Here is a 12,954-nt window from a genome sequence, read left to right on the forward strand (position 1 = left end):
CCAAGTCTGCCTCAGCATTTATAAAACCCCCCCGGTTGCTGTTTCACAGGGGAGCTGGGCAGAGAGTCCAGCTGGGCCCAGGCCCCCACGTCAGGCTCAGCGTGGGGCTGGGACCTTGCCGTCTGGTGCCAGGAAGCTGGCGGGTGCAGGCGTGGAGATCCCTGCTCTCTGGAGGCAGCACAGGAACAGTTCATAGCCCCCAGCCAACCCCAGGGCCATGGCTGGTGGTAGGAGTTGATTCAGACCCTTGGAAAGTGGCCAGGGACCAGGCCAGCGCAGCTGCAGCTCCATAGGCAAGGTGAAGGAAGGCAGGAGATGCTGGATCCATCAGCAAGGAGGGGAGTTCACAGTTGTGCTGCTGGGGCAAGCCCATTTCTTCCCCAGTGGCCAGCTCTGCCTGCACACTTCTGCTGCCCAAAGGAAGACGAGGGCAGAGGGAGGCCTGGCTGGGGCAGGACGAACTGAGCTCACAGGCTCCTTGATCGAAAGGGCTAAAAACTCATGCAGGCAGTAGAGCAAGAGGTCAGTGTGTGGAGGGGCGAGGGCAGGGTGGTGGAGGGACGAGCTGACATCAGCCCTGGGAAGAGACGATGGGACGGCTGATGGTGCTGTTTGTCGTCATGGCCGAGAGCTCCCATCTGTAACACACCGATGGCGTACAGTGAGAGAAAGCACGAGCACAGTGCCCTGTGCACTGCATGTCAGCCTCAGCTGTGGTCTCCAGGCCAGCCTGCCCTGAGGATGTACAGTGCTGAGGAGGGCCCCAGGCAGCCCTGGAGCACCCCAAGGACAGGGAGCAAGGCATGCAGTACCTGATGTCGTGGGGAAGGCAGGACTGGTCCAGGCTATACTGAATCACTGCTAGCTTACACAGCGTCTTCAGGCTGGGGCCTGCAAGGAGAAGGCAGTTAGGCACAGTGGGCCTTGGTGGACACTCTGGTGGGGGCAGGAATTGTCCAGGAATTGAATAAGCCAGGGCCATAAGGAACAGGGCAGAGCACCCTGAAGGACAAGGCAGGATGCACACCAGGGACAGGCTGGAGCAGTCTCCTGTGCTCCCACAAGAAGTCTGTGTGTAGCAAGAGCCATGAGCCCAGCTCAGGCCTGCCTTAAGCCATGTAGACCAGCCAGAGACAACTGCCTGGCAACAAAAGACAGGGACTTGGAGCCATGTAGGACATGGGATGGTGCTTCACAGCAGGGCCTGCTCACAGGGCACCTTGTGGTGAGAGGCACAAATTGGGCAGGGAGTGCTCACGTACTAAAGTCGAGGATGTAGAGATCTGAGTGATCCATCAGGTCGAATTCATCACCCATTCCCTCCTCTGGAGACGGGCTGCAGAAGCCAAGAAAAGTGTGTCAGTTAATGCCAAAATACTTGTCCATCATTTACAGTCCCTTGGGCTCCCCCAGGTCCTCACAGAGCCGGGTGCAGAGACACACACCATCTCCTCTAAGCCATGGCAGGGAACGGGGGAGCTGCCTCCTTCTCGTCAGCAAGCACAACGACTCCAGCTTCGAGCCTGCCCCGTCTCTGTTGCTTTGCTGCACATCTCACCCACAGGTACATCAACCAGCCTCTGGCTGGTTCCACACTGCTCCTTCCGCTGGTGCCCCCCAGGAATCACTGTGGGCTCCAGCCATTGCTCCCTGGTTGTGCCAAAATGGGGACAGCATTTCAGAGTGTAACTGAGCACATGTCAGGCACTAATCAGGGCAGTATTCATTTAAAACCAATCCCAATTTGCCATGTTGGTCCTAGAATGCCAGTGAGGAGCTATGACTCCAGGCATTCCTAGGGAACAGACAGCCTCACCTATTTTTTCCTGCCTTTGCAGTCTTAATTGAACAGCCAAAGCACCTGAGAGACCGGGCACTGCATCCCTTTAGCACAGAGACCAGCCTGTGCTGGAGCAGAGCTGCTTGGACCAAGGGAAGCACTCCCATGGCTGGTGGTTGTTTGGAGAATTTGAAACAAAGGAAGGGGGGTTTAAGTCCTGCTTTGGTTTGTGACAAGGCAATTTATTGTGTCCTCACCGCTTACTGAGACCTCAGGCAGTGACTTCTCACCCCAGCGTCACTTGCTTCCCCACCTATGACCCGCTAAGCTTCACATCTCACGGGACACGAGACAGAACCTGCCCCCCCAGTTCCTATAACCCCAGCACAAGCTGCAGGGCACAGCTCGCTGCCCACACAGAAGACCTGTTGCTGATGGATCCCATCTGCCCGGATACAGGCAAGAGCCCCTTTAATTCCACCCCTGTGTGCTCACCAGGCCACAATCTAATCTCGCATCCACGTCACAGGAAACCCTAGACCATCCCTTATCTTTCAAAGGAAAGCCAGCAGGCACCTCGTTTGTGGTTTTAATCACCAAACTGCAAGCAGCTAGGGAAAGCCTGGAGTTCAAGACCAGGAGACAGCCAAAGCCTGGCAAAACTGCTCTTTCCAGCTGCACAGCAGCTCAGCATGTTAGAGCTCTGCATGAAGCCCCCAGTGAGAACCCAAACTCCCTCACCAGAGCCAGGCATTTCTAAGCCTTGTCAGGGAAAACACAGCCTCAAGCCAAACCTGGATCAGCAACTGTGCAGCTAAGCTCTGTTTCATAGCATTCCCTCTCTGTCTTGTTCTTCCCTGTGGATAGTCTCTGTGTGCTGAAGTGCTGGTGGGTTTGGGAGGAAACCAGGCCAGGGTTTGTGACACAGCGAACAGGAACACTGAGCTCAGTGCTACAAGACTTCCTGGTCACTTAGATGGGATGCGAGGGACAGGATTGCTGCTGGGCACAGTGACAGACCCCAGCTGGGGAAAAGAGCAGGGTCTGGGCAGGACTATCGAAGGGAACAAAGCATTGGGATGCCACAGGAGCCGGCACGCTGTGGAAGTGCCTCTTGATCAGCGTATGTGAATCCAGCAGGGGAAGGCAGGACACAAAGGGATTGTGCCGGCCCATCCTCCAGCGCGGCTGCTGCCTGGAAAGCTGACCCTGGCTCATCCTCCAGGAGCCCTCCCAATCCCCCTCCCCCTCCCCGGAGCTCAGGTCAGGAGCAGACCACGGGGAATTCTCCATTACACCCACTTCCTGGAAAACTTATCTCTCTAGGCAGCTCCAGAACACACCTGATAACTGCCACAGGAAGCCAGCGCAGGCCCCAGCGCCATTCCCCCTTCCCCACAGCCTTCCCCCAGTCCAAGCAGGCTGCATTCCTGGCTACCAGCAGCTCTTCCTATCCCAAACTAGTGATCACAGAGTCACAGAATCAGCCAGGTCGGAAAAGACCTTCAAGATCATCAAGTCCAACCGTTCCCCAGCACTGCCAAGGCCACCACTAACCCATGTCACTGAGGGGCTCGTCTACACGGTGTGTGAACACTTCTAGGTACAGTGACTCCAGCACTGCCCTGGGCAGCCTGTTCCAATGCCTGACTGCCCTCTGGGGAAGGAATTGTTCCTAATATCCAGTGTAAACCTCCCCTGGTGCAGCTTGAGGCTGTTCCCTCTTGTCCTGTCCCTTGTTCCTTGGGAGCAGAGACCAGCCACCTCCTGGCTCCATCCTCCTGTCAGACAGCTGTAGAGAGCGATAAGGTCCCCCCTGAGCCTTCTCTTCTCCAGACTAAACTCCCCCAGGTCCCTCAGCCGTTCCTCATCACACTTGTGCTCCAGGCCCTTCACCAGCTCCATTGCCCTGCTCTGGACCCAGTGATGAACTGACCTGCATTTGGGTTGAGCGTGGATTAAGGAACAAGTTGAATCCTGAAGTTGTTCAGTGGAGAAAACAAGGTGCTGCTGCGTTGCCTGGCAGAGGTGGACCGAAGTCCAAAAAGCTGATGTGAAATTTGTTGTGGTTTGTGTCTAGGTTTAACATCAGAGGTTGTAACAAATCCACACTGCAGGACCTGAGAGCGTCCAGGACTGCCATCAAGCGCTACCAAGCCTTCTAGCAGCACCCAGGATCCGTTGAGCAGACTGGACAAACTCAGCACCTCTGCATATCTCTCCTGCACTAGCCACTGCCTCACACACACATGGACATCCTACAACCAAGCACCCCCCCAGATCCCCTGGAGCCTGAAGGCCCCTCACTGTCATATACTGCTCAGCCCATCAGCAGAACCTGCCCTCCCTTGTTCTCTGCCCAAACCTGTCTTCAGAAGTACCCCTCAAAAGCCACTTCCAGGGTCCCAAAGAATGCCCCAAAGCTTTTCAAACCATGTGGAGGCTGAAAGCATTTCAGATGTCTCTGCAAGGTGGATGCTGGGCAACAGGCCTGTGCTCCAGAGCTGCAGTTTGTCATTACAGATAGCATAGAGTGTGTCCTGGTGATGGGCCACTTCCTTTCTTTTAGCAGCTGTTAAGGCTCTTGGCCAAATTCAGCTGTCCTGCACCCTGACAGTATCACTTTCAGTGCTTGACAGCTAAATCCCCAACATCAGGTCCCTTTTGTGAATGGAAACTTTGCTAAGAAACCCTGGTCCAGAAGAGAATGTTGCCCTGTTGTGTGTATGGGCTCCTCAAACACACAACAAAGCTGAGCTGACATCCCACTGCAGCTTGGCAGACACCACACTTCCCAGTGAAAGAAAAACTCTGGTGGGAGAAGCAGGGCAGCATATAGGGGAGGATAAGTCACCCTGAGGTCTGCTATAGCACAGCAGGTTAAGATACTGGTCCTTCTGATGGCAGGATCTTCTTCCTCCTCCCCATCGCCTCTTTCACAGGAAGCTTGACCACTGCACAACCCCTCCTGAACAGGATGTTACATACTCTGGCCTCTACTTGTACAAGAAGGCTTGTCACCAGGAGATTCACAAGCTTCCTTCAATCACTCTACTGGCCTTTTCCCAGAGGAGCTCTGACCTACACGATTTCTCACACTTGTAGGGTAGATGGACAGTTGCCTCTGGAATCTATCTGCCTACAGCACGGGGCAGAGCGTGGAGGCACATTGTGCTGCAGGGGATGGCAAACCCACACAACTCACCTGGTGCCTCCAAAGAGAATGATTTTGTCCCCCACTCTGCAGCAGCACTGCCGGCGCCGAGGACATGGGCCTTTCCCCTTGGGCTCAATCTTCCTCCAAGAAAGAGAAACTAAGGGGCAGAAAAGAATGCACCAGCTTGTCACAGGAGCCTGGCCAAAACTGGGTATAAGCAGGTTATGGATTTAAACAGATCACGGCAAAACTGGAGGCCCACAGACACCAACTACCCAACATCTACCCGCCCTGTTGACCTCCTCTTCTCACTACTGGCAAAATGATGAACTTCTATGAAGTTCTTACTGAAGTGTCACTTCGGGACCAGGCACAGCCCTGGAGCTCTGCCTGCTGAAGTGGGAGTTGGAGGTCATAGAATGATAGAACCATCTAGGTTGGAAAAGACCTTCAAGATCATCCAGTCCAACCGTTCCCCAGCACTGCCAAGGCCACCACTAACCCATGGCACTGAGGGACTCGTCTACACGGTGTGTGAACACTTCCAGGGACGGTGACTCCACCACTGCCCTGGGCAGCCTGTTCCAATGCCTGACTGCCCTTTGGGGAAGAAATTGTTCCCAATATCCAGTCTAAACCTCCCCTGGTGCAGCTTGAGGCCGTTCCCTCTTGTCCTGTCCCTTGTTCCTTGGGAGCAGAGACCAGCCACCTCCTGGCTCCATCCTCCTTTCAGGCAGCTGTAGAGAGTGATAAGGTCCCCCCTGAGCCTTCTCTTCTCCAGACTAAACCCCCCCAGGTCCCTCAGCCGCTCCTCATCACACTTGTGCTCCAGGCCCTGCACCAGCTCCATTGCCCTTCTCTGGCCCCACTCCAGCCCCTCAATGTCTCTCTTGCAGTGAGAGGCCCAGAACTGAACACAGGGTTCAAGGTGTGGCCTCACCAGTGCCCCGTACAGAGGATGATCACTGAGTGCCGGGACCTACAGGCTGCCCCAGCAGCAGGTTGGCCACCACAGGGAGCTGGACAGGGCAGAGCTCCAGGAGCAGGCAGGCAGCCTCCATCCCCAGCACCCTGCTGCGGTCCAGATCTGGAGGGAGACCCACGAACCAGCTCCATCTGGCGGCAGGCACTGCGTGCAGAGCATCACCGCAGAGTGGAGATTGCTGGGACAGCTTGGTTGTGGGAGGGGAGCAGGGGGAATTGAACCAGGTGGAAAAGACGACAGCAGCCTTTGTCCTTGCTGCTCTCTGTACAAGGATGCAGGGGGGTGATTAATCGCTAATGCAGAGCCCTGAAACCTTCAGGAGCTCTCACACTAGCTCATAGATCAGCTTGGGGAGCAGCAAGTTGGCTGCTCTGAGGTGACTTCACTGTGCAAAGCAATTAGCAAACAAAATCAGTCTATTGGACTGTGAAAAGTGTCCAAGGGCACCAAAACAACTCACAGTTGACTGATACTCAGGGTACCAGCTGAAGAGCCACCCCTTCTGCTGCACAGTTTGATCTGGTACCAAAGGAATGTGGTATTGTGATCCTGCAGCTCAAGTTGAGTGGTGCCCCCAGCTACAGTCTGTTGCTCCCCTAACCCCACCTCTTCCCCTTATGTTATTTTCTGCCAACGCTTCTGCATATTTAAGAACAGGTTTTTGCCAACTACCCTTTGGTTTGTGTCTTTCAGCAATACTTCCTTTTGCACTTTCTAACTAGGATTTGGAGACAGTGTGAGGAAGACATGGCAGCAAGTTCCTGTCAATGCTGTTGAAGAAGAGCCATTTCATAGAACAGAATCATAGAATCAACTGGGTTGGAAACGACCCTTCAGATCATCAGGTCCAAGCACAGGGGGATGATCACTGCCCTGGCCCTGCTGGCCACACAATTGCTCATACAGGCCAGGATGCTGTTGGCCTTCTTGGCTGCCTGGACACAAGCTGCTCATGTTCAGCTCCATCAATCAGCAACCCCAGGCCCTTTTCCACCAAGCAGCTTTCCAGCCACTCTGCCCCAAGCCTGGAGCGTTGCAGGGGGTTGTTGTGGCCCAAGGGCAGGACCCAGACCTTTGCCTTGTTGAACCTCACACCATTGGCCACAGCCCATCGATCCAGCCTGTGCAGATTCCTCTGTGGATCCTTCCTACCCGCCAGCAGGGTACCCCCAACACTCCCGCCCAACTTGGTGTCATCTGCAAATTTACTGAGGGTGCACTCAATCCCCTCACCCAGATCATCAGTGAAGATGTTAAACAACACTGGCCCTAACCAAGCCCTGAGGGACACCACTAGTGACCAGTCCCCAACTAGATGTGACACCATTCACCACCACTCTCTGGGCTTGGCCATCCAGCCAGTTTCCACCCAGTGAAGAACACAGCTATCCAGGCCATGAGCAGCCAGTTTCTCCAGGAGAACACTGGGAGACAGTGTCAAATGCTTCACTTAAGTCCAAATAGACAATGTCCACAGCCTTTCCCTCATCAACTCGGTGGGTCACCTTATTGTAGAAGGAGATCAGGTTGGTCAAGCAGGACCTGCCCTTCATGAAGACATGCTGACTGGGCATGCAAAGGCAGCATTAAGTACCTCAGCCTTTTCCTCATCCTCAGTCACTAGATTTCCCCTAGCATGCAGTAGAGGGTGGAGGTTCTCCTTGGCCCTCCTTTTATTGCTAATATATTTGTAAAAGTACTTTTTATTCTCTTTCATGGCAGTGGCCTGATTTAGTTCCATCTGTGCCTTCACCTTTCTAACTTTCTCTCTTTATAACCTAACAACATCCTTGTACTTCTCATGGGGTGACTGTCCCTTCTTCCACAGGTGATAAATTCTCTTTTTTTTCCAGAGTTCAAGCAATATCTCCCTAGAGATACTTCCCCTCAAGCATGCTCCTAGCCCTTGGAGAGTATGCTCATCTGAGCACTCACACACTGAAGGGCCTTGAGCACTACCCCTGCAACAAGTTCAAAGTATAAATACCTGGATTGAATTTCCAAAGGTCGTGGAAGTGTCTGTTCAGGCGTGCGTTGTAGCCACCAAATACATATAGCTCCCCATTGTAGCTGACTGCAAGGAGTAAGCACAGACATCAGTGTGACACCCAAGGTAGAGCCCAGCAGGTCCCTGTCCCAACACTAAACACAAAGCGAAGTGGCCCTGGCTATCCACCCTCACTACATCACCTTTATGTGCAAGGCTTTTTGGAGAGCAGCAGCTTTCCACTGAAGCCAGGCCCTGCAGACCCCTTGCTAACCCCCATCTCCACGCAGCAGACCAGACTCCCCTTCTGAGGCAGGCAGGAATCTCCTTCCACTGTCCTTGTCTCTCAGCAGACCCACACTCACATGCTGAATGGCTCCGCCGGCCCTCAGGGAGCACTGGAGTTGGAGGGGAGTCCAGCCAGGAGTTTGTTTCTGTATCAAATACTTGAATGCGGTTACAGTAGATCTCATTGTTGGAGTGAAATGGCCCAAAACGATCAGCTCTGCCACCAAACACGTACATCTTTGTTCCAATGATGGTAGCTGAATGAAAGTCTCTCCAGCGAGCTGGCGTGCCCTGCAGGGACAGCATAAAGGGACAGAACAACAGGAAGGATGCAGATGACCCATGCTGATGAGGAGCTGAGGTGGCTGCCTTCTCCTGGAGAATGTTCCCTCCTGTAGATCCCAGCAACACCAGACAGAAGCTGTGAGAGAACTGTGGGCAGCTACCCCAGGGAACAGCAGATATGAGATCTCTTCTGCAAACCAGAATGAAAAGCAGACACTGACCTTGGCAGAGATTAAGGTCCACATCATGTTTGTGGTGTCCAACTTATGGATATCATTTGAAAAGCAGTCGGCCTGGAAGACAGCAGGACAGCTTGGTCACAAAGGGACTGAGAAGCCTGGTCACATCTGGCCCCAGGAAGGAGGCTGTCCTACAGACCTGGAGCATCCCTTTGGAGTCAGTACTTCCTAGAAGACATCGTGCTTGCTCCAAAATGTCAGGGTAGGCAGCACACATATCACTTAGCAAGAGGGAGGCAAAGCCTATTTATCCTCAAAGGTATCCTGTCTCTCCCTGCAGCTTTCCCATTTATTTGGTGCTCAGTTCCTTCCCCCAAAGACACAACACATACATTAACAGCAGAAACCTGCCTCCACCCCTTGCAGCAGAAACGGGAAGCAGAAAGGGGCACTAATGGGGCAGTCAAACTGGCTTTGCTAAGGCCACCTGATGAGAGGTAGAAGCTAAGATCACTTCTAGGAAGCCAAACATCCAGCAGCAAATACACCAGCGGTTCTAAGGATCCCACAAAACTTGGGATCCAAACAGCTAGCTGCCTGGAAAAGCCTGCATTTAGACAAAGTGCAGACTCCAGGCAGGAGAGATGCCAGGGAGACAGCAACAGCCTTGTTTGGTACTGGTTAAAGCAAGCCACATTTGAAGTGCTCCTGCTGCTGTAATCAAGATCACGGATTTGGCACGCTGTTGCCCTCAGAAGAGAGGGAATCATGCTGGGACTGTCATAACAGAGCCTCAGCTTTCTTCCATAATAAACAGATGTGACTTTGGCCACCTTTTCTGGAGCCTGGCGGTAGGCTGAAATGATATTTACTCACTTCTTAAGATCGGAGCAAAAGGATTTGCTCAAAGGAGGTACACTGACAGATAGTGCAGGATGACCTCCAGCTCAAGACATTCTTAATGGGAAGGCAAGTGTTTGCTGGAGGGAATGAGCAAGATGGGACAGCAGGTACAGAACACAAGGAACATGTACCAGGTTAGGACAAAACCTCACTGCAACACTGCAGAGATTGGAAAGTGATTTTTCTGGGTTATTTCTGAGCCAAATTAAAATAAATATGGATCAATATGTATCTATTAAAAATGCTACGTATTTCTCTACCTAAATTTGGCTGAGAAGTGAGCCAGAAAAAAATTATATATAAAAACATAAAGATTTTTACCTATCTGTATGTTTCGGGGAAGAAAAAAAAATCCACCATTTTTTTTACACCTACTTTCCCAAGCATCTGCTCCACAAAACAACGAGCATCAGCTGGGTAATTAATGCCATAACTTGGCTGAGCTATAAAAGGAAAGCAACTATGGATACAAATATGCCCCCGTACCCTGCTTCTACCACTGTCCTGGGTAGGAACACCCAAGGGATTGCCAAATAACAGTTTCAGAGAGGACTCACCAGCTGCTCGTAACCTCCGAAGATGAACATGCTCTTTGCCAGGACACAAGCCGAGTGCCCGTCCCTCGCTCCCGGGACCATTCCAGACACCTTTGGCGTGAACCACTTGTGCGTGTCTGAAACACAACAGGCAGGAACGCTGAGCAAATAGGGTAGGTGCTGGGATGGGACAGCTCTTTACTGCTGTTCTTCGTGTCTTAGGCAGAAATCCTTCTCTCACACACAGCATTTGCTTCTCCGGAGAGGCTGCAGGCTCTTTCAGGCCAAGCTGCCTGCCTGAGCCTCTGCAGAAGGACATGGTGGCAGAGGTTTCAGCTTCTGGCTCTGCCTGACCTGACAAACAGCTCACATCTGAAGTGTGAGTAGTACAGCACTGCTTGAGCAATTTTAGTCTTGTTGAATCTCTTGCAAAGCCTACTTGTGAGTCACTTACCAACTCTGCATTTGCAGTTTCAATTACAATGAGCAATGATGTGGCAAAGCTGACCTCACGGCATGGAGATGCTGACTGGCTGAGGAAAACCAGCTCTCAAAGCCAGGCAGAAGCCACTTAACCACCAGCTTGCCATGTCAACAGAGCTACTGTGCACATCCCCACCTCTGCAGTGCAGCTCTCCCTATCTTATCTGCTCCCCTTGTTACATTCTCATCCCCTCTTCAGGGGGGAGCCTTCCTCACTCTCCACCCTTCACACAGCTTCCTGGGAGCCTGCAACAGCCACATTCAGCTCCAGGGTTTGGCTTGATTTAGGGGAGGACTTTAGCCAGAGCTGTTCTCCATGCCAGGGCAGCAGGGAGCCAAGCCTCACTCCCTGCCAAGCACAGGCACCTGTCCCCAGAGCCCAGAGAGGCACAGATAAGCCCCGAGGCAGCTAACTGCTGCGAGCTGCCAAGAGCAGCGCTTATTTCAAGATGTGGTAATACTGGAGCCAAAGCAACATTCTTCACAAGGATAACTTCTCTGAACTTGGCCCATGGCTACAGCTATGCAACTAGGCTCCAGCTGGAACCACACAAAGGGTCTTGCAAGGTCAAAAGAATCCCTGGGCAGCCTCTAGTGAGAAAGCTGCAGTGGCTATCAAGTTCCTTACCTTCATGGGCTGCTTCCAAGCCCAGTCACACGGTATCAACAAGAGCTCACCCAAGCACAACATGTCAAATTAGAGATGGTAAGGACCTTGACTTGTGATCTGCTCAGTGCCCCAGGGGACAATGCTGCGCTTAACCAGGACTTTAACCAGCCTGATGCCACTCTTGCAGTGGAACTTGCCCCACAGATATGGGGCTGCAGCTGCCAGCCTCACTTTCCAGGACTGGCAAGGGACAGGCACAGCGTGTACAGGCAGCTGCAGAGGGTTCGGACAGGACTCGAGTCTGGCCTGTTGTTAATCGTCACTTAACGCTAAAGCACTGGAGCTGGCAGGGAGGGCAGACAGCTCCCAGTACAAGGCCTCTGTGTAGACAGAAGCTCACTGGTGGCTTCCCAGCTGCTTGTGTCAGGGGAAGGGGGAAACCCTGTGCCCAGGGAGCAGCTCCAAGCTGCGAGACATCTGCTGGCAATGACGGGAACCCATGACCAAGCACCAGAGTAAGCAGTTCCTTTGCAAGTCCAGCAAGGCAGTTAGTGGTCGGTATTTAGATGGACTTGCCTCCAGAATCCAGATGTACTCCCTTCCTTTCCTGACACTCATGTGCACCCAGTTCCTGATGGTGCCTGTTCTCCCCAGCTGCTCCAGCAGCACTATGGAGAAGCCAACCAAAAGGCTCAAGGAGCTTACTTTCTTGACTCATGCCTTCCCTCACTTTGCCATCCTGGCCCTGACTACTTCTCTGTTTTATTCCTCACTCTCCTTCATGCTATCAGAAAGAAGGACCACCCTTGAGAGGAACCACAATCCTTGAGAGCTCTAGCCCCTTCCCGCTGCAACCTTCAACCATGGTTAAGGAATAACACACGACACAGAGCAAACAATTCAGCAGTAGTTACTATCAGAGAGAGCACACAAAGCTGATAGAAAAATTCAAACCAGTTTGACTATTGGACAAGCTCAGCAGTCTCTGTTCAAAGGCTTTTACAGCAAGTCAACTGTGCAGACACACCAGCCACCCTGCTCCCCTTCTAAACCTGCTGAAACAGCCAGCCACACCAATTCCCCATGTGCACCATCTCCTCCGACTGTCACTTGTAGAGAGACTGAGGGATGGGAGAACAAGTCTGGAAGCAGTGTGGTGGGGCAGAGAGGGGGTATCATCAAGAGCAGTTGCAGCAAGGAAGAGTGAGAAGCTGGAACTTACTGACATCAAAGGCATAGAGCACGTTGCAGGCTCCCTCAGTGTCGTTGCGACCACCCCATATGTAGACGGTGTCGTCTATGAGCACTGCTGAGTGCCCATACCTCATGTAGGGCACCTCTCTCACTTGATCTCGGCTGTTTGTCCACACTGGAGGCAGCTTGATCCAACGCAGAGACACTGAAAGCACAAGTTTGAGCCCACGTCAAATGCTGAGCCCACTACAGGTGCTCACAGATCACAGCCCACCCTGCATGGCGCTTTTGTCCCCTATGGCAAGGTGTAGAAACAGTCTAGTAACCAAGACAAAGCTGTGTCTGACGATGAGTAGTAGCTAGTTCAGGAATATGGAAGCACAGTTTTCCACAGGCCCCTGTCACACACGAGACTAGAGGAAGCACTGGAGGACCCAAGGACAGAATCAGGCTTCATTCTGCATCAATTACACTGAGGAGGTTTCCAGTCTGGCTCATTCTAGACTGTAAGTGAAGGTACAACACACACCCACACACAGAGAAAAACACAAATCCACCCCCCCAAAA

At 52.7% G+C, this 12,954-nt stretch overlaps 1 protein-coding gene across 2 annotated transcripts in view; it reads right to left on the reverse strand.

The window, feature by feature from the left end:
- The window catches only part of KLHDC3 (kelch domain containing 3), a 19,706-nt gene continuing 6,752 nt past the window's right edge, over positions 1–12,954 (reverse strand). For both annotated transcript variants that reach the window (XM_030499279.1, XM_030499281.1), the window contains exons 3-11: positions 12,416–12,592; positions 10,122–10,237; positions 8,704–8,775; positions 8,275–8,488; positions 7,910–7,996; positions 4,986–5,094; positions 1,263–1,336; positions 813–891; positions 1–638 (exon numbers count right to left, since the gene is read on the reverse strand). In XM_030499279.1, the coding sequence (XP_030355139.1) occupies positions 572–638; positions 813–891; positions 1,263–1,336; positions 4,986–5,094; positions 7,910–7,996; positions 8,275–8,488; positions 8,704–8,775; positions 10,122–10,237; positions 12,416–12,592 (995 nt within the window). In that variant the 3' untranslated portion in view covers positions 1–571. The remainder of the gene's footprint in view (positions 639–812; positions 892–1,262; positions 1,337–4,985; positions 5,095–7,909; positions 7,997–8,274; positions 8,489–8,703; positions 8,776–10,121; positions 10,238–12,415; positions 12,593–12,954) is intronic.

This window comes from Strigops habroptila, chromosome 10, assembly GCF_004027225.2.
Source record: "Strigops habroptila isolate Jane chromosome 10, bStrHab1.2.pri, whole genome shotgun sequence".
Classification (NCBI taxonomy): domain Eukaryota; kingdom Metazoa; phylum Chordata; class Aves; order Psittaciformes; family Psittacidae; genus Strigops; species Strigops habroptila.